Source organism: Plectropomus leopardus, chromosome 4 (assembly GCF_026936395.1).
Source record: "Plectropomus leopardus strain MGB_pleo_1.0 chromosome 4, ASM2693639v1, whole genome shotgun sequence".
Lineage (NCBI taxonomy): Eukaryota > Metazoa > Chordata > Actinopteri > Perciformes > Serranidae > Plectropomus > Plectropomus leopardus.
In genome coordinates this window covers 8463981-8491072 of record NC_142179.1, presented here as the reverse complement: position 1 = coordinate 8491072, position 27092 = coordinate 8463981, and the positions used below count along the sequence as shown (strand labels likewise).

The window sequence follows — 27092 nt, the reverse complement described above, 5'->3', positions numbered from 1 at the left end:
ATACTGTTCCAACTGGAAACAGTGGCCAGAAAACGTGAAAAAAGTAAAAAATTATCATGTTGATAAAATGGCCAAAAATCACATGCTATACTATGGCGAAAGATGTTAAATTTTGACCCGTCCCAAAAATGGCTGAAAATGAATTATTATAGCTTGTAGAGATGCATTATACTGTTCAAAGTGGAAACAATGGCCAGAAAGCTTGAAAAAATGTCAAAAATCAGCATGTTGTTTAAATGGCCAAAAATCGCATACTATACTATGGCGAAAAATGTCAAATTTTGACCTGTCCCAAAAATGGCTGAAAATGAATTATTATAACTTGTAGAGATGCATCTTACTATAGCAAATGGAAACAAAGGCCAAAAAAGTCCCAAAATGTCATACTTTAGCATGTTGAAAAACTGGCCAAAAATCGCATACTATACTATGGCGAAAGATGTCAAATTTTGACCCGTCCCAAAAATGGCTGAAAATGAACTATTATAGCTTGTAGAGATGCATCATACTATACCAAATGGAAACAATGGCCAGAAAACGTGAAAAAATGTCAAAAGTTAGCATGTTTTAAAATGGCCAAAAATCGCATACTATACTATGGCGAAAAATGTCAAATTTTGACCCGTCCCAAAAATGGCTGAAAATGACATATTATAACTTGTAGAGATGCATCATACCATATCAAATGGAAACAAAGGCCAAAAAAATCCCAAAATGTCATACTTTAGCATGTTGAAAAACTGGCCAAAAATCACATACTATACTATGGCGAAAAATGTCAAATTTTGACCCGTCCCAAAAATGGCTGAAAATGACATATTATAGCTTGTAGAGATGCATTATACTGTTCAAAGTGGAAACAATGGCCAGAAAACGTGAAAAAATGTCAAAAATTAGCATGTTGTTAAAATGGCAAAAAAATCGCATACTATACTATGGCGACAAATGCCAAATTTTGACCCGTCCCAGAAATGGACGAAAATGACATATTATAACTTGTAGAGATGCATCTTACTATACCAAATGGAAACAAAGGCCAAAAAAGTCTAAAAGTGCCATAAATTAGCATGTTGATAACACGGCCAAAAATCGCATACTATACTATGGCGAAAAATGTCAAATTTTGACCCTTCCCAAAAATGGCTGAAAATGAATTATTATAGCTTGTAGAGATGCATTATATTGTTCAAAGTGGAAACAATGGCCAGAAAACGTGAAAAAATGTCAAAAATTAGCATGTTGTTAAAATGGCAAAAAATCGCATACTATACTATGGCGAAAAATGTCAAATTTTGACCCGTCCCAGAAATGGACGAAAATGCCATATTATAACTTGTAGAGATGCATCATACTATACCAAATGGAAACGAAGGCCAAAAAAGTCCCAAAATGCCATAATTTAGCATGTTGAAAAACTGGCCAAAAATCGCATACTATACTATGGCGAAAGATGTCAAATTTTGACCCGTCCCAAAAATGGCTGAAAATGACATATTATAACTTGTAGAGATGCATCATACCATATCAAATGGAAACAAAGGCCAAAAAAATCCCAAAATGTCATACTTTAGCATGTTGAAAAACTGGCCAAAAATCACATACTATACTATGGCGAAAAATGTCAAATTTTGACCCGTCCCAAAAATGGCTGAAAATGACATATTATAGCTTGTAGAGATGCATTATACTGTTCCAACTGGAAACAGTGGCCAGAAAACGTGAAAAAAAGTAAAAAATTATCATGTTGATAAAACGGCAAAAAAATCGCATACTATACTATGGCGACAAATGCCAAATTTTGACCCGTCCCAGAAATGGACGAAAATGACATATTATAACTTGTAGAGATGCATCTTACTATACCAAATGGAAACAAAGGCCAAAAAAGTCTAAAAGTGCCATAAATTAGCATGTTGATAACACGGCCAAAAATCGCATACTATACTATGGCGAAAAATGTCAAATTTTGACCCTTCCCAAAAACGGCAGAAAATGAATTATTATAGCTTGTAGAGATTCATTATACTGTTCAAAGTGGAAACAATGGCCAGAAAACATGAAAAATTGTCATAAATTAGGATGTTGATAAATATGGCCAAAAATCACATAGAGAGAGAGAATGATGAGGTATCCCTCTTCCTGGACAGAGAAATGTGCAATAGATGTTGTAAATTAAATACAATTATTGAAAAAAGGAAAGAGAAAGAGAGAGGGGAGGAGAGGGGGAGAGAGGGGGAGAGAGACAGCAATAATGGAAACAGACGCATGTCATATTACAATAACGATAGGTGTTTATTTATTAAATGCAGTTTATGATGATGTTGAGGGTGATGTTAAGAGTCTCATGGGTGATTGATAGCAAGGTGTCCAAAGGCATGATCAAGGCATCGGTGCAACCAGGACCAAGACCACGATCAGGGCATGTAGGGGGTACAGTATCAGTGCAGCCACAGCACGAGCATAAACAAAGGCAGGGTCACAGCGCCAGCACAGCGATCACCATGATCAGACGAAGCCATGCTGATGTCCAGGATCCAGGAAAACTTGGAAACAAGAGAGCAGGAATGCTCCGGGAAGGCAACGGGATTAGCGTAGTGCAGTTCAAATTTTGACTGGTCCCGAAAATGGCTGAAAATGAAATATTACAAATAGTAGAGATGCATTATACTATACAAAGTGGAAACAAAGGGCATAAAAGTCCAAAAATGTCATCATTTACAATGTTGAAAAATTGGCCAACAATCGCATACTACACTATGGCGAAAAATGTCAAATTTTGACCCGTCCCAAAAATGGCTGAAAATGACATATTATAACTTGTAGAGATGCATCATACTATACCAAATGGAAACGAAGGCCAGAAAACGTGAAAAAATGTCAAAAATTAACATGTTGTTAAAATGGCAAAAAATCGCATACTATACTATGGCGAAAAATGTCAAATTTTGACCTGTCCCAAAAATGGCTGAAAATGACATATTATAACTTGAAGAGATGCATCATACTATACCAAATGGAAACAAAGGCCAAAAAAGTACCAAAATGTCATAAATTAGCATGTTGATAAAATGGCCAAAAGTCGCATACTATACAATGGTGAAAAATTCCAAATTTTGACCCGTCCCAAAAATGGCTGAAAATGACATATTATAACCTGTAGGGAAACATCATACTATACCAAATGGAAACAAAGGCCTACAAAGTCCAAAAATGTCATAACTTTGACATTTTTCGCCATAGTATAGTATGCCATTTTCAGCCATTTTTTCAACATTCAAATTTTGACCCATCCCATAAATGGCTGAAAATGACATAATATAGCTTGTAGAGATTTGTCATACGATACCAAATGGAACTGAAGGCCAAAAAATTTCCAAAATGTCGTAATTTAGCATGTTGAAAAAATGGTCCAAAATTGCATACTATACTATGGCGAAAAATGTCAAATTTTCAGCTGTCCCACAAATGGCTGAAAATGACATATTTTAGCTAGTAGAGATGCATCATATTATACAAAGTGGAAACAAAGGGCAAAAAAGTCCAAAAATGTCATTAATTAGCATGTTGAGGAAATGGCCAAAAATCGCATACTATACTATGGCGAAAAATGTCAAATTTTGACCCGTCCCAAAAATGGCTGAAAATGATATATTATAGCTTGTAGAGGTGCATCATACGATACAAAGTGGAAACAAAGAGCAAAAAAGTCAAAAAAAAGTCATAACTTTGACATTTTTCGCCATAGTATAGTATGCCATTTTCAGCCATTTTTTCAACATTCAAATTTTGACCCGTCCCATAAATGGCTGAAAATTAAATATTTTAGCCTGTAGAGACGAATCTTAGTATACAAAGTGGAAACAATGGCCAAAAAATTCCAAAAATGTCATACTTGTGCATAATGAAAAAATCAACAGAAATTGCATACTATACTATGGTGAAAAATGTCAAATTTTGACCCATCCCAAAAATGTCTGAAAATGACATATAAAAGCTGATAGAGACCAATCATAGTAAATAAAGTGGAAACAAAAGCCAAAATTTCCAAGACTGTAATAATTCAACATGTTGAAAAAATGGCCAAAAATGGCATACTATACTATGGCGAAAAATGTCAAATTTTGACCTGTTGCACAAATGGCTGAAAATGACATATTACAGCTTGTAGAGATGCATCATACCATACAGAGTGGAAACAATGGCCAAAAATTGCATATTATACTATGGCAAAAAATGCCAAATTTTGACTTGTCCCAAAAATGGCTGAAAATGACATGTCATAGCTTGTAGAGACGCATTATACTGGACAAAGTGGAAAGAAAGGTCAAAAAGGTCAAAAAATGTCATAATTTAGCATGTTGAAAAAATGGCCACAAGTGCCATAGTATAGTATGTCAAAAAACATAAAATTTTGACGTCATAAAAATGGCTGAAAATGAAATATTATAGCTTGTAGAGTTGTCATAGTAAAGAAAGTGGAAACAAAGGCTAAAAAAGGCCAAAAATGTCATATTTTAGTATGTTGAAAAAATGGCCAGAAACGCCATAGTAAAGTATGTCGAAAAACGTCAAATTTTCACGTCATAAAAATAGCTGACAACAACTTATCATAGCATGGAAAGACGTTATCATATACAAAGTGGAAAAAAATGCCCAAACCTTCATATTATAGCATGTTAAAAAATGGCCAAAAACACCATAGTGTAGTATGTCGAAAAAAGTAAGGGTTGAAACTACTTTCTCTACAACTACAGATAAAAATGGGAGCTTAGAAATCAGCCTAAAATTACTGAGAACAGTAGGATTAAGATTCGGTATCCTTTAAAGACGTTGGACCACAGCATGTTTAAAAGCAGATGAAAAGTGACCAGTTAAAAGTCAGCCATTAATTATCTATAAAATACTGGGCCCAACCATGTCTAAAACTTTGAGAAATTTCGAAATATTGAGATTGGCATTGAGATAAGGTTAAAATTGATAAAATATTGATCAATATATCTGTGGGGTCCTTAAACATGGTCAAGGGCAATAATCTGTTGCTTAATGTCATGTTTTCATTTATTTAAAAAAAACTGATTCGAATAAAAGGATGCCCTTGCTTCTTTAATTGCCCTTTGGTAATTTTTCATGGTATCTCTCCAAATCTTATAAAATACACATAAACCATTTTCTCCCATTTTCTTTTTTTTGTCTGCAGTCCCTTTTTAATTTTTCTGTGGTCTCATTAAGCCAAGGCTGCAGTGTTTTAAAGTAATTTTTGACTCTGTGTGGGGCAACAGAATCCAGAGTAGTTCAACAGATATAATTAAAAAATGGAGAGCCGCTCCTCTGTACTAAAAATTGGATTAAAAGCTGTTAAAGAAGCAGTGGAAAAAAGCTCTTCTGTGCTTGGATAATCCTGCATAGTTTACCATTAACATGGAAAACTCAGATGTTTTAAACATTGTGTCAAGCTGTCCAAACATGACCAGTGTACTTCAAATCAAACAGTATTGATAATTTTAGGGACATCCTGGACCAAAGGGACAACAAGGGCTGAAAGGATCCAAAGGTGACCAAGTAAGGACATATATAATTATAGCACAATTTTATTTCAGTAAAAAAGTAACTTACTTCATGCAATATTATTGGACTGTATTTTCTACTATGCAACTATGTTGGAACTATGGACCATGAACTCTTTATGCTCCAGGGTCAGAAAGGAAAAACTGGGGCACGAGGTGCATCTGGGACCAAAGGACCACCAGTGAGTTGGATTAATTTCTCATCTGACTATATAGTCAGACAACTTATTGTCCAGCTATATTACTATTTTAAAACAAATGCAAGGTGTGACATAAATATTTCCTATTGTTACTTCCCAGGGTCCAGAGGGTCCCCTTGGCATACGTGGAGTTGTTGGCAGGGAAGGACTTGAGGGCCCACCTGGCATTGATGGACTACCTGGTAAAGATGGAACTAAGGGAGTCAAGGTAAGACATTGTCAGTGGTGCGCAGTTCAGATGAATGAAACAAATAGAAAAAAAGGCTCTTGCTATTGTTCACCAACCATCTTTTGTGTTTAGGGGGAGCAAGGAGAAGACGGAGAAGTGGGCTTGCCTGGCAAATCTGGGCCACAGGGCACAAGTGGTGTGACAGGTCTTCCTGGAAGTCAAGGCTCCTTTGGACCAAAGGTGAGAGTGATAGGTTGACAGTTTGTACCCTGTTTTATTTATTTTATTTATCTTATTCACAAAGAACTTACTGTTAAGCTATTAAAATACATAGTTTTTATAGATTACAATGCAGCAAATTTTATTGCCAAAATCAAGTGGAAATCACAAACTAGGCTTTGATCTGCCAGTGCTGCCTCCCTTAGAGCCACAGTGATGCCTTACTTAGGGCCTGAGCACCGACTGCAGGGCGGCCGAAAAGGCCCTACTGAAACTTAAAATGAAAAGCATCTTTTAAGGGCTTAAACGTGCACGATAAGTTGTACTTTTGCTTTTGCTACAGTATTAATCTAATCGACTTCAAATTTGGTGTGTGCAAACTTAACCCCTTGGTGATGAAAAGTTATCAAAGGTCCGTGCAAAACTTTTACGGTTGTGAGTTTTCCTTTAACAAGTTTTCCATGGTGACGCGGTATTCACAGCCAAACAGGAAGCTGTTGTAACTTCACTTTGCATTGACCGACTGTCCCTAAATTTTACATACTGAATACTAAATTTTCCCTGCCAAGAACTGCCAAGAAGAGCTTGATTTTTTAAAGGGCATACTGTGCGCAGAGCAACAGGTGTAAGCGGGCCCTAAAGTTAATATTGTTGGAGACAGGCGCCGCCAGTTTATTGTTAAATTTGTTTTATTCAGTGAATCCAAACTCAGCAGCAGTAGAGCAGCTCCTGTGTTCAGAGATGTAAAATGTTTGTTTTTCTGAATGGAGTCTGGCTTTGAGGAGAGCGCTGTGGGGACCTCATGTAATATAGCATACACTTCAACTCACTCTGACTTTTTTAGGTTTCTAAAATATGCTTTGCTGCGGCCCTCGTCCACAGCAGGTACGTCATCGATGACTTATATCAGCAGAGCAGAAAGATATATTAGCCGATATTTTATTTTATTTATGTCCTAAAAGTCAGATGTCATCTGTCCCAGATAAGACTTGAACCAGCAACCTCAGGCACACAAACCACCTGATTTACCCACTGAGCCAAACCTCCAGACACATTGCATGTTTTAAATGTTCTGTTGAACTTGAACTTGTAATCTCCCGGTTTATGAATAAGTGTTTTAACAGACCAAGCCAATTCATCTTTACACACTTCACCTGTATTTTACCTTGAATATAACTCTTTGCTTTGGACAGCTTAATTCATCTGTCCTGGGTGAGGTTCGAACTAATAATCTCACAGCCTACAGACAAGCCCTCTAACCAACTGAACTAAACCTTCAGACATTTCAACTGTGTTTTAAGTTGCGCTTCAGACTCTTCTCAGGGAAGCGGCCTGTAAAACTAATATGCCCTGGATAAGGTTCAAACTCAACATTCCAAATATGTTTAAATGTTAATTAACTTTTTAAAATTTATTTTCATTTATTTAAGTGAATGATTATTTGTGAATAGAACACCAAGTCTTGCAGTGTGAATGCAACATTCGATGTGGAAAGTTTGTAAACTGATTTGAAGGAGAAATATAGAGATGTAGGGGAGAAGCCACCAGCACACTTGAGAACAGGGTTTAGTTCTTGGCAGTGGTGCTTCCTACTTGGTTACGTGCCCCACTTAATCTAATAAGCGGTGTCCATTGGTAGGAGGCCAGTGAGGGATCATGAGCTTAGGGCGTCTGTTTAGAGTTCACTGGGTGGGATATGAGAAGGATGTGCATGTGTTTATTTGTGTTTATGTGTGTTTTCCAGGGGGAGAGGGGTCTTCCAGGCCAAACTGGTCCATCAGGAAAAAAAGGCGCTGTTGGCGGGATGGGATTGCCAGGAAAACAAGGAGAGCAGGGACCTAAAGGGCAACCAGTGAGCACCGATTTGTCTGAAAAAAGTCTTTACATGACATTTTCTTTGCTTGTTCAGTGATAAAGTTTGCCATATATTCTCGTCTCTGTTTATCAGGGGGATACTGGTGAACAAGGGTTTCCAGGGGTGTTCGGTCTATTTGGACCAAAGGTACGTGCACCCATTAAGCTCAATTTACAACTAAAATGATGACCTCAGGTCAGTCAGACCCATAAAGTTTCAATTTTCCAGTCTGAACAAAGTCCTTATCTCTTGGGCCAGACTGGTGATGTGGCTCTCAGACTGTAAAATGACCTGAAAAACAATTTTTTGAGGTTTAATTCACCTTTTGGTTGAAGTACTTTTTGTGAAGTTTAAATGTGTAAAATGGTCTGGAGGTAAATGACATTCTATTCTTCAGTAAAAATTGATATGAAAGCTGTTATGTGTTACTGTTACATGTCCCAGCATGACATCTGCTGTGCCATAAGTTTGCCTTACTTACAGCACTGCTGCAATATAGATTATTGCCAGCTGAAGAAACAGAACAGGCTTTCCTGGAGTCTCACTCTTTAATTTAAAACCCTGAGGGGGATGTTGGATATTTTCCTACTGTGGGAGTTGAACAGGAGTGTGAAGCAGATGAGCTTTATGTTGGTGTTCAGTGGAGTTAATGATAATTGTTGTAACTCTGAAGCAGTGAGTAAGGGTAATTAGAGTAAAGTCATCAGATAAAAGTGGAGGCTTTGAAACAAAGTGTTCAAACATCTCAAGACCTGGAGTGAACATTTGTAACAACAACATTGACCACATTCTAAATAAGACAAAAGATTCAGCTGTTGACTCTAGTTTCTTAATAAACTTTTCCACTCAGAATTATTACAATTATGTCGTTATTTTATGGTACTATTATGATAAAAGCACTGTGCTGCAAACCATTAATTTTTACAGCTATATTAGAGTAGATGGAAACTGGTAGCACATGTATCGTTAAGCAGTGGGGCAGCTGTTTGGCTCTAGTTTATGAAAATGCTACTGCTTGGATACAATCATTGAACTGTTTTGCATGGTGTTGCCCACAGACTAATGTAGAAGCATCACACCATTTAAAATGACGGGATGAGTGAGTGGCAATCACCCACCTGAGGGAAACAGGCCGAGACTGCGGTCAATAATGCAGACTTTAAGGTATACTGTGCAGGGTTTTCCTCAAAGAACAATTTATAGACTCAAACAAATTTAATCCCTCTCAGTCATTAGAGGTGTGTGGCAGAACATAGGTGAGGTCAGAACTGTATTAAAAGGTAGCAATGAGGTGCCAGACTGATGCCGCATGCATCCAAGCTATGCAAATTGTGGACACAGTGCAGAAAAAAAAGTGAATATAGCCAAACTGTGAACATGGGATTGGCTTTAACCTGAGCTCTGTGATGTAACCCACATTTCATGCATAGCATACCCTTAATAAAGAGTGTAATTTGTAAAATTGCCAGAAACGCACATTAAGCCGAGTGAAAGCGGTTATCAAGCAGTCTTGTGCTGTTTTAAAAAGGGAATGGATAATTAAGTAATTTATTTAGAGCAATTTTTTGTGTTGCAACAAATGTTCCAGTTTCTAATATGGGAGGATCTTTTTGTCTGTACTGGGATTGCAAATTGAATACCTTTTAGTTTTAGGCTGCTGGTCAGAGAAACAACCAATTGAATTTGTGATGGGGAGGGTTTTTTTTTTTTTAATAATGATTTGCTTCAGCCTTATTCTTATGGAAAACATTATAATATATAAGAGAGAAAGTGGCTGGAAACACAGTTACTGAACATACAATCTGAAACTGTGTCCCAGTTCTACACTACATGCTACTTCTACGGAAGTTAAGGATACTAAATTAAGGATACTTAAAATAAAGCACCAGGGCAGCGCAGAATCAATCAACACATGGGGGTTGAATTGCTTTCCGACCTGCTCCTGACTCACTCTGACATAATGCACACATAGGCAACGATAACCTCACAAGATGGAGGCGGATGCATATTTTTAGACTCATGCACCACAGTTGCTCTCCTCCGAATGCAAGACACAGGCGTGGCTGATTGGCTTTTTGTAGAAAATCCAAATCTTCTTTAAATTTTAACATTTGGGCGCCCGGTGGCTCAGTGGATAGAGCAGCACCCCATGTACAGAGGCTGTGTCCTCACTGCAGCGGCCCCAGGTTCAAACCTGGCCTCGGCCCTTTGCTGCATGTCTCCCCTCTCTCTCTCCCCCTTATTAATGTAAATAAATATTCAATGTTAGATTGTGGCCTATTAGTCTAAAAATGTGCAATGAAGGTTTAATCTGTTGAACACATCTTGACTTGATAATAAAAACAAAGTGAGATCTGCAATCTACAGGCAGCTTGCAGATGGATCTCAGAGGACATTAACTGTTTCCGTCACTTCCTGTATATTCTTTGAAGGCTGCTGGAAATAGAGCAGCATCTACCAGTCCCAAAGGAATTTGCCAATGTAACTAATCATTTTTGTTGCCATCAGAGGTCATCAAAGGTCACTGATAATTCAATACCAGTTTAACCTTTACACTTTCTATATCTTATCAACTTTTAAAATTGACAAATATTTGTCTTTCCAGGGACCTCAGGGGGACATTGGGCCACCAGGGATCCAGGGACCAAAAGGACCACGTGGTTTGTTGGTAAGACAAAGATTAATGGTAGTTTTGAAACTCTTTGCAGTATTTCAGCTACTGCTGATGCACTGAACTCTCACTTCCCATGATAAATAAGCAGCGCACCATCAGATGCTTCATCATATGTGTCGTCAGTCACTAACATGCGTTTGCTTTCCAGGGTATGGAAGGAGCTTTGGGCCCCGTTGGCATCATTGGCCCCAGCGGTCATCCTGTATGTACCTCATATCTCATCCTATCTGCCTAGCTTTATGTGACTTCTCTCTGCTTTTTTGGCAGTGATGGAGTGATACTCTGTCTCCTTTCTCTCCATCAGGGACCCCAGGGTGACAAAGGAAGTCGGGGGGAGACGGTGCGTGGCGCTGTTTTGATGAATCCTTTTCTGTCTGTACTGTGAGCACAGAATAGGATACTTAGTATGGAGACGGCACACCACTCAGCCTCCTTTGCCCTCAGCACTTTTCATTTCCTATTGTGCTCCGCTGTTTGTTGTTACACTCACAGTGACACTTAGCTGCTGTGGAATTCCTGTCAGGGTGATAAATGTTGCCTGCATGCTCATCTCAAGCTTTTTAAGGGGTTTGTTGAGCACTCATACATGGGCATATTTCACAAGCTCACTCCCAAAACGCCAACATTCATGTATAAGTATCCTGCGTGAAAATAGGATTTGCTGTGTAGAAATAAGATTTCTGAGTGCAGACTTGCAAAGAAGCAAGAGGGCAATTTAACATACAATAGATAAAGACTTTCTATTGAATTGATTTCACAAAGACGATGTTACACTTTGCATGATAGAATAATATCTGGTCTGCTCTCAAACTCATTCTATTATTGTGGGATTGACTGTTCACTTGTGAATATTGATTACTTTTTCTTTCATCTGGAACAGGGGTTGCAAGGACCAAGGGTGAGTATTTATTCTCGTCTGTAGCTTAATCATTATTCTCTGCACGGGCCTGTGGCTGCTCAGTACTACAAGAAACGAATTAACTTCATCATCCTCTATAAAGGCCAAGTTCTAAATAATTTGAAAGCTAATGTGGTGATGCAAATTTTCAGGGATTTCCTGGCCCTCGTGGACCACCTGGACCACCGGTAAGTTTATCATTTTGTCTAAATGAACAATCTTCCTCTGATGTAGATCAGTCTAGATCTGAGTGTCTGAAAACAATCGGCAATGAGAACTGCTTTTGGTTAAAGGTGCATCATGTAATGCCTGGCCAGATTTACAGCCATCAGTTATAAAAAATAAATAAATAAATAAAGCCAACTACTCAATAACAGCAGGGCAAGAAAATGCAAAGATATTTTTTTAAGATTTTTTTTCTGGCTTTTGCCTTTATTTTAGATGGGACAGCTTATGTGTGAAAGGGGGAGAGAGAAGGGATGACATGTTGTTTACAGGTAGAAACTGCCCCACATTAATCATATAAAGCGGTGCTGAGCAAACACTGCCATAAGTGGTTAGTTTATAGCCACAAAAGAAAAGGCCCATCTAAAAAAAAATCTTCAAAAAAAAAAAGTAGATTATTTTTACAGCTTTACCTTGCCATCAGGCAGCTGTTTTCAATGGGTAACTAAAGCCATTATTTCACAGCCAAATAGTAATTTTACTTCGCAGAACATGGGAGCTGCTGGTCTACTGCAGCCCCCTTCTGTTGGTGTGTATAGAAAAGTGGTAAAAAATATTCCAAATATAGTGTACACTGTAAACTTTTTTTTAAAAGTGGCTAAAATAATTTTTGCTGTTTCCCCCATCCACACCAGAACATCTACCACACAAAGAGGTCGGACCACCGTAAACTTAATTCCTTTAAGAAAATACAGTTATGACAAAAAAATTACAACAGTAACAAGTTTGCTGATTTTACTTATCTCCACAATTGAAATTAATGCATTATGTCAAAGCTGTTACTTCTTCATATTCTGCTGATAATGTAACTTCATTTTTTGGATTTTTTTAAAACAAAACTTCTGGCCATGTCTTACACATTGTAGCTTTTAAAATTGGTTCTTTAAGCATTTTTTTTAGAAATCAAGATTACATTTCAGAGGAAAAAACACTAGAACACACTAATTAATTTTCAGTTTTTCAGAGATTTTGACACTACTGTGTATTCATAAAAGTTCAAAAGCAGCAATTTTTTTAAAAAAAGGGGTTTCATACTTTAGATCTCAAAGTTACATTGAAAAAAAGCAGTACTCAGCTGTGGATGCAAAATCTAGTCTGCAGGAAAATCATTTAAGGAGTAAACACTCATTTGGCCATCTACACCCGAGTTAAACTGCAAGCATTTCAAGTGTGTTGTTGAGAGAATAATCTAACTAGTTAGGGACCCGCTTGTTTTCCACTTTGATCTGATTCAAAAAGCTGTTAGCCAGGGGCTCTTCTTCTCTGCATTTGACATGCTTTATTTCCTGTGCGTTTATGCCTCATTTCCTGTGCATTCGTGATTGTTTCTGTGCAAATCTGCATATTGGATGAGAATGGCAGAACCCCACACCAACACTGTCGATGAGCATTTACAGAACTGCTCTCTGAGGACACGTACACTGAGTGTTTCTACGAAAGAACCAACAAGAACAACAAAACAGCAACCAATGAGAGTCAGTATAAATGGTGCATAGAAAATAAATCTCTTTGTTTTTCAGGGTCCTTCCAGTTCTGCCCTCTCACTTGTAAGTATGTTTTTCTTTCTTGTCAAGTCAGGGTACTGGAGATGGTGACGTACAAAAGGAAAAATGACTGCTGTTATCTTATTGTGTTGCTGTCTTTTTCGGTAGAGAAATGAGGCTCTTGGTGCTGCTTTTCAAGTCATCATTGATTCCCACGCTTCATTGAGGCCAGAGGTTAGTTTTCAAGACTATGTCTATTGCAAGGAATCACTGACAACATGCATAATAACTGACAGGTCATGTAAAGCGCATATTCTGTTAGGAAATTCAGAATTTGGCCTTTTGCCGAATAAAGCATTTTCCAACTAAGACAAGAGGGTTATGTCGGTATGATTCAGGTTTTAGGAGCATTCTTTAGACATGTATACAGCACACTCAGAATATGCGTCTAAATTGGGGTTTTACTGCAGTTTGCGACACACGGCCTCTTGCCTGCTCACAATCAGCTCTGTGTGTTGTCATGGGTACACTGCACACAACTCAACTAGCCAACAGTTTGCAAGACTGTGGGGTACAGATGCATGCCTAAAAGAGACGCCCACATTTATGATTGAAAGGAGAAGCTACTTTTAAACACTATAAAAGACTTTGATATAAACAGGTTTTGGATATGCAAATATCACAATGCTGATTTTCATGCAAAGAGGCAACTGGCAAAAGCTGCTACAGTTGTTTGACTTTTCCAACCAACTTCGTTTTTGATGAAATATTATACTATTATGTTTTTATACCAAAAACATGTGCATGAAAAGTCACTGTTGGTTGTTGTGGTTTTAAAGGGTATTACTCATCTGACTGAGTCAAAAGTTATTAACTGATGTGATAAAGATGACTTAAAAAAAATAAAAAATACACACCAATATTTTTGTCCAAAGCAGACCTATCAAAGCATGGACCTGCCCATGTTGGACCAGAGCACAGAGATCTTACAGACCTTGCAGCATCTCAGCAATCTGATCCAGAAACTTAAGAACCCGCTGGGAAACCATGACAACCCTGCACGAATCTGCCGAGACCTTTACAACTGTGAACACAGGATGCACGATGGTGGGGAGACATTCAAAATGCATAGTCATTTCAGTGCGCTTATCCATTCTGTTCCTGTTAATTAAGAACCCTCTTCTGCTGCTACCCTCTGACAGGCACTTACTGGATCGACCCAAACCTCGGCTGCGCTGCCGACACTATTGAGGTGACGTGTAACTTCACTGGTGGAGGACAGACATGCCTGAAACCTATCACAGTATCGAAGGTTAGTCTACATTTTGCGAATTGCTTCAGTTAGACAAAACACCCAGTGAAATGTAAACTCACATCACTTAGATGCAGACCAGACTTCACTTCGGGAGTTTGTTATGCAGACAGTGGATGAATATCAAATGAAAACTTGCTTGTGTGCATGTGGAGAATGTTCTCAAAGGATTCCTCAAGAAGCAGTGGAGCTTAGAATTTAATGTTCATGTTATGAATTAAAAGAGCACAGCTGTTCATTTTCTGGCTCTGCGCTATAAACTGTAGCTCTTTTTTGATGGATAATCATCACTATGAATTTAAAGGCTTCCCATTTAGTCCTGTTGGCCAAGTCACTATCAAAGGCATGCTTAGTTGGCAAGTAATGCTCCAAGATCTTAATCTCCTTTTATTCTTTTGTTTGGGAGTTCTACTTCAGCCAAAAGAGATTTACAATGAAACATCAGAGCACAGAACACAAATACAGACAGACTCAGTGCCTGCAAATAAATAAAATAACAGGACAAAGTCACTCTACAAAGTCACAATGTGTGATACAGATATAACTCATTATAATTACTAACAGAGTAGAAGTCTGTTATCAACTCCCAAACTGATTATGCTTCTTTTACCAAACAAACTAATACTTGCCAACAGCTAAGTTTGTTTGTTAATGTTTACGTCAGGAATTTTTGTGAACAAATTGTCATTAAAAACATGCCTATTTTCTAAATCATAACTATTGGAGACACATATTCTTGTTTTATAGTTGGAGGTAGGAGTGGGTCGTATCCAGATGAACTTCATTCACCTTTTAAGCACCGAGGCCATGCAGCACATCACCATTCACTGCCTCAACACACCTGTGTGGGCAGCAGGACCCTCCCTGCAGCCTTCATCCAGAGCTGTGAGCTTTAAGGCCTGGTCAGGGGAGAAGATTCGGGCAGGCGACCTCCTGGAGCCGCTCATACCCAGGGATGACTGCTGGGTAAGAAGTGAAACTTTTCTGGCATATATGAAACTTAACCATCTGATCCAAAGAGGAGCAATAGTAGATTAGACTATGTGTTAAAGGCGGTCAGTGGATTTATTTTTGTAAAAAAACTCATTGTTACTTGCCAAAATGCATTTTGCCAGTTTCTTAGTGACTTTTTTTTTTTTTTTTTTAAATATCTCAAATCTACCACATCCATGTTTATTAGGGCTGTACCAAACTCAGTGTTATGCCAGTCGAATCAGATTTGGCTGTTCCATACCAATAATTCCACGATTCATTTTGTTTTCCATAAAAAGTTTCACAGTTTTAACGGGCTCAGCAGAGCGGCATTCACGTAACACAGTAACGGCGCTGACATCAGATGACAAATGGGCAACAACACTTTTTGCCAACACTAGATAAACAAAAGCCAGAGACTGCAACTTATTAAATTCACCACTTCATCGCTTTACATTATAGTCTTTCTCTCCCTCCATGCCGCTGCCTGCATGTCTACCACTGCAAGGAGTAACGTCAAAGTAAAGCGCACTCACTCCGGAGCAAATCTTTGGACCAAAACATCCCCACAAATACACCACGAAAAAAAAACCCCAACAACAAACGACTGCTCGACTTTAAGCAATCTCAGTGACAGAGTGTCTTCGACTGATGAGTCGAGCCTCCCATTTTTAAAGGGCAGCCCTGACGTTTACTTGTTATCAGTCTTTTTTCCCCCTGAATGTGCTGGGGCATTGCTGAATATCTAAGTGTGTCTTACCAAAAATCAAAACTATCTGCAAAGCTGAAAAACCAATAGAGATAACTGAGAACTGACTTAATTTTGTTCCTCCACATGTGACATATTTCGCTTTCAGATCAAAGATGGCCGCTGGCATCAGACCCACTTCATCTTCCAGACCCAGGACCCTAACTTACTCCCCATCCTGGATGTATACAACCTCCCGACCACAGAACCTGGCGCACGCTATCACCTCGAGGTTGGACCCGTGTGCTTCCTATAGAGCCCTGAGGAGGGGAGTGCTCCTCAAAGGAGTGACTGCATGGAGAGGGATGAACGGGGGGGGGGACTAATGCTTCTGTTTCCAGAACAACAGACCCCTATTTTCTCTCCGCAAAATATGCTCGGACTGCAGAAACAGGAGGGGGCGCCAGAGAGAGAAGGCCCAGTGAAAATGCAGAGACTTCTAGCACTAATCAGCCTATGGAAAACAATAATAAGCTCCTTTTCAGAGACTTGTTAGTGAGATACAAGACCTGAAGGCCCCTTTTGGAAGGAAGTAATATGAACGTCTCATTCTGTCATCTCTCGGACCATGTTGTATCATATTTTCTTCACGGTCCGATACCCAATCTTCAAAAATGTTTTTCAAAAAAGATCTGTACAGAAATATGGAACAGTTACATCTGCAACTGTAACGATTCCTATTTTAATGATTAAGTATTATTTATACATGTATATGTACTGTATATTGTAATATAAAGTGCAATAGTTATTGTTCCACGGGCCTTTAGGCATATACAGTATCATCATATCACTCATTCAGGTACACAGTGCGCCTCAGACACACAGGCGTACTGTCTCCAGGTAAGTCTTTTTGAGCCTCTAATAACTGTCCGGTGCTGAGAGACGCAGCGTTTATACAGATCTCCTTACACAAACAACTGCTGTGTGGTGCTTTCCGTGCTAAAATGGATCGAAAGCTTTCCACAGTGTGAACCGAGAAAAAGTGTGTCAAGATGCTACCTCGTACTGCGCCTCTCATCTCGCAGCAAACAAGACGTTACCTGATATAATCTGGGATGACACGGAGGTGACACCTGGTGCTGCAACAGTTGACACTCTTTATGATAAACTCAAGTCAGCTCTCAGCAAAGCTATGTCTGTGCTTTTTTGGAAAAAAGGGAAGATTGTAAAAAATACACGCAGGCCAAACCCATTAAATTATATTTTCAAGGTAGTATTTTAACATTTTCAATATTCTTTGTACTGTCCGACACTGAGTCTGACACTATAAGTTAAGCTGTTGTATCTGTCAAAATGTAAATGTCTATAATAATGCAACCTTTATTATCTACGGTGGATTCTATTTAAATTTTATTTAAATTCTGATTAGCTTTCCACTTCAACACCAGGCATCAACGTCATTTTATCACACTTTTGGAGCTTTAAGGATTCAACAGTCTGTATGTGTTTTTCTCATTACACTGTCCTAGACGATCAACTGTATTTTTTAGGACATTACCATCCTTATTATTTACTATTTATGCATTTCTCACTCAAAGGTGCAGCAATCATGGTTGGTCCCGCCAATCTAACAAACTCAGAGGATTTCTTGCAATACACAACGCAACACTACCACGGTACAGGAGCTCACAGTGTTCGGTCTGTACCGACGTTTTATGCTGCATGAATGAAGTCTAATGACTCAACAGGTAATTCAATAAAAGTCTGAAACCTTTGTTGATAAGCAGCTTTCAATTTTTTTTCATCAAAGAGCAAAGTGAGAAAATAAAATGCATTTAAACTGCCTACTTGTGGTGCTGCGTTTTAGCTTCACTCTATTCATTTCACACCTGTGACTGTCAAACGCTGACAGCTAGCGCCATTGTAAACATGGAGAAAAATTGTGTCCTTCGAGTAATGTCTTGTTTGGGTTTTTTTTCCAGACAACTTTCCCTCCCTGATCAGTTTTAGCAGCAGGAGGAGGCTTGTTGATACAGAAACACAGGCAAACTTGAGAGGTTAAAAGCACTGTATTAGCAAACTTCTGGATCTTTACATACATGATCTTATCGTGGGCACATGGCGTGGCGACCCCCGTCAATGGGCAGGTTGACTCCAGTAATGAAGCTGGCGGCGTCTGACGCCAGGAAGGCGATGCTGTGGGCCACTTCCTCCACCTCCCCTGGTCGACCGAGGGCGTGGGTCTGCTTAGACTTTGCAAGAAACTGGTGGTGAAAAAGACGGACACAAGGTGTTACTTTTGTCTTTTGTGTCGGCACTTGTGGACGAATCTTCTGAAGGAATAAATCAGCTTCAGTGGCGACATGAGCTGCTGTGTTTCCACCAAAAACTTCAGGTATAGTCCCCTTAAACCTCGCCATAACTGGACACGATGTGAGAATATTTGCACGTCATCTGCAAAGCTTATAGACCGGATGAGGCATCAGTGATCAGATCCTTTCGTTTTCCTCTGGGAATCTTAATAAGTTTAACCCTTTGGATCCTGTGCAAATTGCCTTGATATTTTTCAAAAACTTCAAAAGAAAGCAAAGAGCAATGCAAGAAGAAATGACCCACACAGGAAAAACAGCCTGAAAACTATGAAAATTAGTAAACACAAAACAACTGTTGTAATCTGTAGCGAGCTGAACTGAATCAGACTTCTCTGTGGAAACGACGCTGTGCAGTATTGGCGTGACGTTACCTGAGCGTACTGCTCCTCGTCTAGTCCTGCTCTCTTGTGGACATCTGTGACGATCACACCAGGGCTACAGAGACACAAAATGTGGTCATTTCCAACACAAACAACTGAAACCAATGCTTTTTAAATCAGAAACTCGCTGGGTTTGTGTTAACTAATTGTAAACATCCACAACTTGAATATCAATAAATAGAAATCCTTTTTTAATGAAACACTTACCAGACAGAGTTCACCCTGACCTGCTTTGATGCTAACTCTGAAATAAAAACAAGTTATGTCATTTATATTGTGAACTTTTACTGAACTTACAGTATATGGAGGAAAAAAATGCCTCACTCACCAAGTGCTATACAACGTGTAAACTGATCGATGGCGGACTTGGACATGCAGTAGGCCAGCACACCAGGGAACTGCAGAGAGACAAAAAGACATGTTGGCAGGTGTGGTTTTAAATGCGTGTCCAGCAGCGTGATACTCACCGATCTCTGTCCGTTGACACTGGAAACGTTGACGATGGAGCCTTTGGTCTTGATCAGGTGGGGAACACAGAGTTGAGTCAGGTGGTACACAGATCTGGAATATGAAACGACATTTAGGGGACATTCATGTCCGTTTCATGTCATTAATGCTGGATGTGTGCGCTGTGATGTGTGTGCGTGTGTGTGTGTGTGTTTAGGCTTATTAAATTTTGCCAGTTTTGTGTGCACACACAGTTTGTGCAGTGATGTGATTTGTAAGGAGGATTTGCATATTCTCAAGAAATGAATAAACTACATCCCCTCCAGATTTTGAAAAATGGACGGAAGCTATGTTAGAAATTGTGTCATATGAACACGTTAGCTCGGGTCAAGAGGTCATGGACAGCCTTTTCTGATTTTTAATATGTATGCTGCATTGTAATGACTCGGGGTTTGGTAGCACCGCTGTGGTTGCTAAATGACTATTTTGGGTCTAAGACTGCGTAGCCACCAGAGGCCTGTGGATATGTTCAGTTCAGATAACAATAATGTCAGTTTGTTCATGTTTGACTGAATAAATAAGTAAAAATTTCAAAATACTGAAACTGAAAAATAATAGACATTCCATAACTAAAAAAAAAGATTATTAAAACATATTTATCTATCCAAAGTCCTTTTTAATAGACATCACTTTTGCCAACGTCCAATTAAAAGCTACATTTAGGAGCGACCTCATCTGAAAACATCCCAGCGACTCAGCAATGTTACGCCTCTATGATGTAACGATGTCAGGTGTCTGAAATCCTACCTGACATTGATGTTCATGACCCTGTCGTACTGAGCCAGGTCTGTTGTCTCGATGCTGCCCATGGCCAGGATCCCGGCGCTGTTAACGAGGACGTCCAGCCGGCCGAAGTGAGCGATAGTTTGCTCCACGGTCTTCTTCACAGTCTCCTCATCAGTCAGGTCTCCGGGAACGAGCAGAGGCTAACAGACACAGAGACGCTCGATGTTTTAGTGTGTTCTGCATTTTAATAAAGGGCTCAAAAATGTGTTTGCAACGCTGAATTAATAACAGGTTAGGTTTTTTTTTGGATGACAGGTTGTGTGCATGTTCTACATGCCATGTCATGCATTAAACTCAAGAGACCAGAAGGCACTGCATCAGCGACAACTGCAAATCCTTTAGGAGTAACTGAAATTGTATATCTATTGATAAATTCTGTTTAAGTAAACAGAAGTCTGCTTTCATTCAGTAATCGGGTCACTAACAAGATGTAAAATGTCATTACTTACTTTGAATGTAAAGATAAGAAATGACATGTATTATATTATTATAGTATATGCATTATTATGTACTATTGTGTCAACCTCCTTATTTTATTGAGGAAATTTCATCTCTTATTTAACCCCTTTGAGTTATTTCTAACTGGTATATTTTTATTTCACATCTCTTAAATTTGTAACAAAAAAGGTATGCATTTCTGTAATTTACCCAGAATTATTTATTTAAGGAGCGTCATCTGTCATTACTATTCAAAGAAGTTTATCACCCATTTCTGCTGTTTTCTTAACTTACTTTCTGTCATTGCCTCATGTCACCTCTGTATTTTAAGTTTTTGAACTGGTATGACTCATTGTTTGAACTTTATTTTCTAAATAAAGTTGAAAATATAAAAATATACATATTCATTAAACCTTTACTTAAATCTCAAGGAATCATTAAGGGCAAGCCCTCATTTTCAATGATGTCGAGCCTCACACGGTTCCCAAAAAGTATGTCATGGCATTGTTCTCGACAGATTCAAAAGAAAAGGATAAGACCTCGAACCCTCACACAGCAATAAAGTACAGGACATGTTTGAAAAAGTTTCAAATATGTTTGGAAACTCATATCCTTCAGATTTGTACTCACACCGATGATTCCTCCCAAAGCTCTACCTGCTGAGTCAGCGAGAACCATAACACCTCTTATAAAGCTCATATGTTCATCAAAATAAAAACCTACATGTTTATATGAACTTACATAGCTCAAGGTGTGTGTGCCTACCTTATGTCCTCATGATTGCCACACACCTTTTGTCCTCTGGGGTCAAAATGACCCCGCCCTGTTTTGACTGTTATTTAAAGCATAACGTATAAATTGTCAATCAATTCTGTGTCACATCTTTAGTCTTACTTCAGTCCAACCCATTAACACACAATCTTCCATTTGTTTTGGAATTTAGGGCCAATAGACCTTGTTTGCATAAGTATAAAAAAACATTTTGATGTCAAAAGATTTAATTTGGGGTCAGACTGACCCCAAGGACAACAAGAGGGTTAAGCAGTGAGTGTTATGGGTGCAGGAAGAATTTCTACATGAAAAGAAACCAATGCATATCTCTTCTCACATATATCTGAAGCACCACCCTGCTAAAAGTTTGTGTATTTGTACAAAGGGGACGTCATGCCAAACGCACATTGAAATTATAGAGTAAAACGTTTCGCTTCACATAAAGACTTCTCCTGGTCCACACAGACCAGGATCAAGCGAAACGCCAGCACAGTGTCAACATGCCTGCCTCGTTTAAAGTGCGAGTGAGACTCACCTCTGCAGCGCCGCAGTCGCTGCACTGTTGGGCGACTTTTTTCAGGTTTTCCACGTCGCGGCCGTTCAGAGCCAGCAGAGCTCCCAGTCTGGCGAACAGGACGCTGGTGCCTGCCCCGATGCCCGAGCTGGCCCCCGTGATCAGGGTCACTTTCCCCCTCAGCGAGGATACCTGCGAAACATACACACACGCCACGAGTATCCGGTGATGGCGTCACCATCGCGCGTGATTTCATTCAAAAAGTAGTAAAGCGGTGCTCAAATACACGGAAACAACCACAAACCACCTGCAACAAGGAGGAAGACTTACTTTAAAAGCATCGTCCGAGGCCATGTTTCTGCGCTGTCAGCTGCGGCTCACTTACAGCAGCTTCTCACGTGTACAAGATGTTTCGTCCACTAGTGATGACGTAACGAGTACTTGCTGGTTTGTAGTTTTTTAACGCCAGCACTCATTTTCAAGTTTAAGATTTTTTTTTTTTGAGACATCAGACTAAATTATTAGGCTGATAAATCGACAAAAAAATCAAAAACATCAAATTCACAAAGCAATCGATACATTACATTACTTCTCTCTGGCATTAACCCTTTGAAACCTGGGTAAAAGGCTTGATTTCTTTCAGAAACTCAAGAAGGTCATGAGCAACAAAAGAAATGACACAAAAAGCACATAATGACACAAAAAAGGCAAGAGGTTAGTAAAATGTACATTAACTGAAAATAAGTTTTAAAAAATAAATAATAAAAAAAAGAAAAAGGAAATGACCTGGAGAAGTGCTGCAAAATTATAATAATTTTGTAGCATAATCTGAAATATAATTAGGAAAATCTGATTATATTATTGAATATATTTGCATACATAATTACAAATAATATTAATACTGCTTAAACAGAACAGAGAATTTTAAAAGTTTTATTTAGTACAAAACATTGGTAATTTATTTACATGGCCTACTGAGAAACAGATATGAATTGCTATAGCAGCACTGTACAACATCTATGGCAAGCCTTTTTAACACTTAATCAGTATGTCGCCCACATATCCAAAAAGGTTTGTTCAAATGTTGAAAAAAATAAAAATGCAATTGTTTATACCTAAAATGGGTAATTACATTTCTACGTCACAATCCTCTGTCAACATGAGGAAATTCATTAGTAAATATCTATAATCATTATTCTTACGTGTAAAACTGGAATCACTGATATCTATAATTAAAGACATCAAGAAATCAGTTTTGAGCAGTCGAAATTTAATCTCTACATGTGAAAACATATTTCTAACATGTCAGAACTGTTTCAAGTTTATCTTATTAATTACATTTTGACATGCTGAAATGTAATTTCCACTAGTGAAGACTAAATCTCTAATGTGGAGCCCTATTAATAAAATGTTCAAAGGGCTTGCCATTCGAAGTCAGGCATGTTTTCTTTGCGCACTGAATTGCGAATGAATATGTGAAGAATGACGTACAGCTCTTCTTTACGAAGGCTTTGCCACATCAGAAAAATAACAAGAACTGAAGAAGGCATACCCACTCTTCCCCAACTCGAACCAGCGATGCAGAATCTGGAACTTCTCTGTGGACGGTCAATTTTTAAACCATGAGCTATTTTTCACCCAAATTACATTTAAATTCTGGGTCACACTTTTTGGAAAATGCTGGTATAAAATCCTGATTTTGTTAAGACATATCAGCATTTTACTCTCTTCTATTTCTTTCATAAAAATTGTCACTTTGAATTTGGCAAGGTTTTACACACCATCAATAGGCTTACTGAAAATATCTCAGTCCAACTTTGTGTTAAAGGCCTTTTTTGTACATTTTTAGGAGAAGCCATCTATCCAGCAAAAGGGTTGGCATGAATGGTCACGTCTTTGATGCGGGTTTCAGTGAGTGGTCGGAACGTCTTTTCATTGACGGGCAGTTTCTCCAGTTCGTCCAGTGTCTCCAGGCCATCGATAATCCTGCAACACGTTGACGAGAACGAGATATGAGCTGCAATTCTAAAATCAATTTCGATCAATCAGGAACTGTCAAGCACACACTAACCAACTGGCAAAACAATTTTCAACAATCATTATGTCTATCCAATCAATTCATCTACACAAAGGTTGCGTACTTTCCGAACACTGTGTACTTCATGTCCAGATGAGGCTGTTTGGCATATGTGAAGAAAAACTGGGAGCCATTGGTGTTAGGGCCGTTGTTTGCCATTGAGACCACTCCTCTGACATTATGCTGAAAATAAAACATTAAAAAAGCAGAAAAACATCAACATTACAATGTTAAAGACTCCTGATAAAACATTAGGTAAAAGTTCTTGCAAAGAAGCTGGAGTTAGCGGTTTCTTACTTTCAGGTGTTCACTGAACTCATCCTCAAATTTGCGACCCCATATACTCGTTCCTCCTTTGCCTGTGCCTGAAGGGTTTGATCAAAATACAGCGAACAACAAACAAGAAGTGAGGACGTGAATCCTAAGATTTTCGTATCGAAATGCGGCAGATTCAACTGCAATCTCGTACCTGTAGGATCTCCAGTCTGAACCATGAAACCTTTAATATTTCGGTGGAAGACGCAGCCGTTGTAGAACCCGCTGGCGCACAAAGCAAGAAAGTTCTGCAATAAGTAAACAACATGTTAAGATTTAACGTTGTTGGGGAAAAGATGTGTAAATCCCTGTTTGGCAGCAGTGTTATCCCAAAAGGTGTCTGCAGTACATTTCCTACTGAAACTTACCCAAAAATGTACACTGTTAAAACAGATAAACAGATATTTGTTTTGAACATGTAAAACAAACAAACAGAAAAAGATCAAAATTAAATATGACATAACAAATATGGATGATAACCTTTACTCAGTGACAATGTCAGGATATAAAACGCTCAGTGGAGAACACCAGTCCTCACTTTATTAAAACCTGTCCATCATAATTCTCATTACAGTCTAACATGAAAAAAACACATCTGTGCTGCAGTAAATGTATCAGCTGTGTTGATGTGTTATGTGTATCTGTCTGCCGCATTTATGATTATTATGACTACTTGTTTGTTCGTATTACTGTCATGTTACGGAGAGAATTACTGTTAGAATCTGAATAGATTTTAAATTTCCAGAGGGGAGGTTTTTATAGCAAGCTCCTTTTGGGTTTTTTTAACCTCTCCTGCACAATTCTTGTTATATTTGCAATTATCAACTTGTTGTGAACATATTTTGTGTGCTCTAATAAGTCTAATAAATCAATAATTAAATAAATAAAGAGGGATTCCTCTCCCAGGGCAAACAGAGGAGCAATAGACACTGTGTGTACAAAACAAATCAACTCAATAATATTATTTATACACACACGCACACACACACACACTATATATATATATATATATATATATATATATATATATATATATAAATATATATATATATATATATAGATGTCTACAAAGAGAGAAAGACGGATGCAAAGCAACAACAATAATAACAAAGACAATAATAATATGATTACGAATATGAATAACAGTAGTATGATAGTATTTATGATCAATGTATATTTTAATATATATTAGTATATGTATGTGAAAGTAATAATAATGATAATAGTAGAAGTATGACTCGTAAAAGAGGCAGCTGTATTAGTAAAATATCTACTTTACTTCAACATAAAATATATTCCACCGCTGAGAGACTGTAAGATGTATTATTGATTCATGTAATAACACAATTTAAATGTGTAAAAATCCTCATGTTTGTGCAAACGGACCTTCACACCGGCGCTGAAGAAAAGCAGCCGCAAACACAGCTGCAGCATCAAGTCACAGCTAACAGACTCAAGGTGTCTCACCTCACACGCTTTCGGTGTCCGCTCACAGAACAACTCAATTTTAATTTCCCCCAGATCTGTGTGAAGAGTTACAGCCTGTGACATTTACGAAAGAAACAAAATCAGCAAAATCATTAAACACCAACTTTTAGGAGGCTCGCGAGTGCTCATTCATTACTGTTTGCTAACTATGTTAGCATGTTAGCCGGAGCGCAAAAAGACATTTCTCATTAGAAAAAGAAGCTTCTGGACTGGCTCGTGACAGACTTAACATGTTAAAACACCTCGTTCGTTAATAGTTTCTTAAACTAATGTCTTGTTTTTATATTGACAGGAAGCGTTTACGATAAAAAAGTTACCATTTCAAACGTTGCGTCTTCGAACAAGTGCGTCGCAGAAACATGTCCGTGTGAGTGCTATAGCCCAGCAAGTGGTTCCGCAAGGAACACACGGTCATTTAAAAAAGGCAACACCCACGACATAATGAATTTATAAATAAATCTATCTATCTATCTATCTATCTATCTATCTATCTATCTATCTATACTTATATATATATACATTTTTTAATATGTATTTTATATATTACATAGAAGGCAACACTCACGACAAAATGAAAATGTAAATATATATACATATATACACACACAGTATATATGTATACATTTTTTTAAATATATACTTTATATATAAGACAACACCCGTGACAAAATGAAAGTTTATATATATATATATATATATATATTTCATATATATAATATATGTTGCAGAGATTCTATTGTATTCTAGTCCTATTCTCTGTGAAATGAGTACAGTGTTTCCTATGGTTTCTCTGATTTATCTTTGAGTAATTTATATAAACTAATCAATTTAGGAACATGAAAAAGCACAAAACTGAGGTAATAAATGTCGGAAAAACTCGATATTGACAAAGAGATCTTCAGGATCAGGCCAAACATCAGGTGCTACCTTAATGACCTTCATTTTTATCAGCTGGCTTTGTGCTTGAATCCCATAATCCCAAGCACATTTTCAGGACATAATCCTTCTTTATGTAACTCTTTAAAACCTGAAAATTACTTCTCTTGTGCTGCTTTCAGATGCCTTTCACAGGTATTTAAACTTTTGAACCCTGAGCAAATTGGTTCGGTTTCTTGCTTGGAAAGAAATGTTCCACAAATTGCATGAAATTGGTTGATTTAGAAAATTGTTTTTAAAAAGCTAGG

The 27092-nt window shown here is 38.2% G+C and overlaps 3 protein-coding genes across 5 annotated transcripts in view; 1 reads left to right on the top strand and 2 right to left on the bottom strand.

The window, feature by feature from the left end:
* The window catches only part of col27a1b (collagen, type XXVII, alpha 1b), a 107868-nt gene extending 89763 nt beyond the window's left edge, over positions 1 to 18105 (top strand). The window contains exons 45-61 of one of the 2 annotated variants that reach the window (XM_042487941.2): positions 5506 to 5559; positions 5693 to 5746; positions 5865 to 5972; positions 6066 to 6173; positions 7897 to 8004; positions 8101 to 8154; positions 10613 to 10675; positions 10830 to 10883; positions 10986 to 11021; positions 11562 to 11579; positions 11732 to 11767; positions 13325 to 13351; positions 13457 to 13522; positions 14227 to 14395; positions 14491 to 14600; positions 15348 to 15566; positions 16430 to 18105. In XM_042487941.2, coding sequence (XP_042343875.1) covers positions 5506 to 5559; positions 5693 to 5746; positions 5865 to 5972; positions 6066 to 6173; positions 7897 to 8004; positions 8101 to 8154; positions 10613 to 10675; positions 10830 to 10883; positions 10986 to 11021; positions 11562 to 11579; positions 11732 to 11767; positions 13325 to 13351; positions 13457 to 13522; positions 14227 to 14395; positions 14491 to 14600; positions 15348 to 15566; positions 16430 to 16576 — 1431 coding nt within the window. In that variant the 3' untranslated portion in view covers positions 16577 to 18105. Of the gene's footprint in view, positions 1 to 5505; positions 5560 to 5692; positions 5747 to 5864; positions 5973 to 6065; positions 6174 to 7896; positions 8005 to 8100; positions 8155 to 10612; positions 10676 to 10829; positions 10884 to 10985; positions 11022 to 11561; positions 11580 to 11731; positions 11768 to 13324; positions 13352 to 13456; positions 13523 to 14223; positions 14396 to 14490; positions 14601 to 15347; positions 15567 to 16429 lie in introns of both variants that reach the window. The other variant, XM_088076466.1, reaches the window with a different exon arrangement.
* On the bottom strand, positions 2274 to 22469 carry LOC121944218 (uncharacterized). 2 transcript variants are annotated; one of them, XM_088076467.1, is made up of 9 exons: positions 22359 to 22469; positions 22050 to 22220; positions 20267 to 20445; positions 19480 to 19573; positions 19341 to 19410; positions 19220 to 19256; positions 19004 to 19067; positions 18360 to 18524; positions 2274 to 2628 (listed from the first exon to the last, which is right to left on the bottom strand). In XM_088076467.1, exons 1-8 carry the CDS (start codon positions 22380 to 22382, stop codon positions 18366 to 18368), a joined length of 798 nt encoding a protein of 265 aa, XP_087932593.1. In that variant the 5' UTR covers positions 22383 to 22469; the 3' UTR covers positions 2274 to 2628; positions 18360 to 18365. The 2 variants fall into 2 exon arrangements, with proteins under 2 accessions (XP_087932593.1, XP_042343874.2); XM_042487940.2 differs by lacking the exon at positions 2274 to 2628 and adding an exon at positions 6064 to 6160.
* Positions 22470 to 22947: 478 nt separating this feature from the next.
* On the bottom strand, positions 22948 to 26359 carry ppil3 (peptidylprolyl isomerase (cyclophilin)-like 3). Its single transcript, XM_042488646.2, has 6 exons — positions 26226 to 26359; positions 25888 to 25962; positions 24575 to 24668; positions 24403 to 24470; positions 24170 to 24288; positions 22948 to 24014 (listed from the first exon to the last, which is right to left on the bottom strand). Exons 1-6 carry the CDS (start codon positions 26226 to 26228, stop codon positions 23888 to 23890), a joined length of 486 nt encoding a protein of 161 aa, XP_042344580.1. The 5' UTR covers positions 26229 to 26359; the 3' UTR covers positions 22948 to 23887.
* Positions 26360 to 27092: the final 733 nt, after the last annotated feature.

What these genes read in the sequence shown, in the direction of transcription:
- LOC121944218 (XM_088076467.1), bottom strand. Translation starts at nt 22,382, where the DNA reads ATGGCCTCGGACGATGCTTTTAAA. An exon ending in GTCATGAACATCAATGTCAG is followed by an intron (nt 19,574 to 20,266) that starts GTAGGATTTCAG and finishes TTCATATTCCAG; the next exon opens with ATCTGTGTACCACCTGACTC. An exon ending in GTGTCAACGGACAGAGATCG is followed by an intron (nt 19,411 to 19,479) that starts GTGAGTATCACG and finishes GTCTCTCTGCAG; the next exon opens with TTCCCTGGTGTGCTGGCCTA.
- ppil3 (XM_042488646.2), bottom strand. An exon ending in GGACACCGAAAGCGTGTGAG is followed by an intron (nt 24,669 to 25,887) that starts GTGAGACACCTT and finishes TACTTATTGCAG; the next exon opens with AACTTTCTTGCTTTGTGCGC. An exon ending in AAGTACACAGTGTTCGGAAA is followed by an intron (nt 24,015 to 24,169) that starts GTACGCAACCTT and finishes AACGTGTTGCAG; the next exon opens with GATTATCGATGGCCTGGAGA.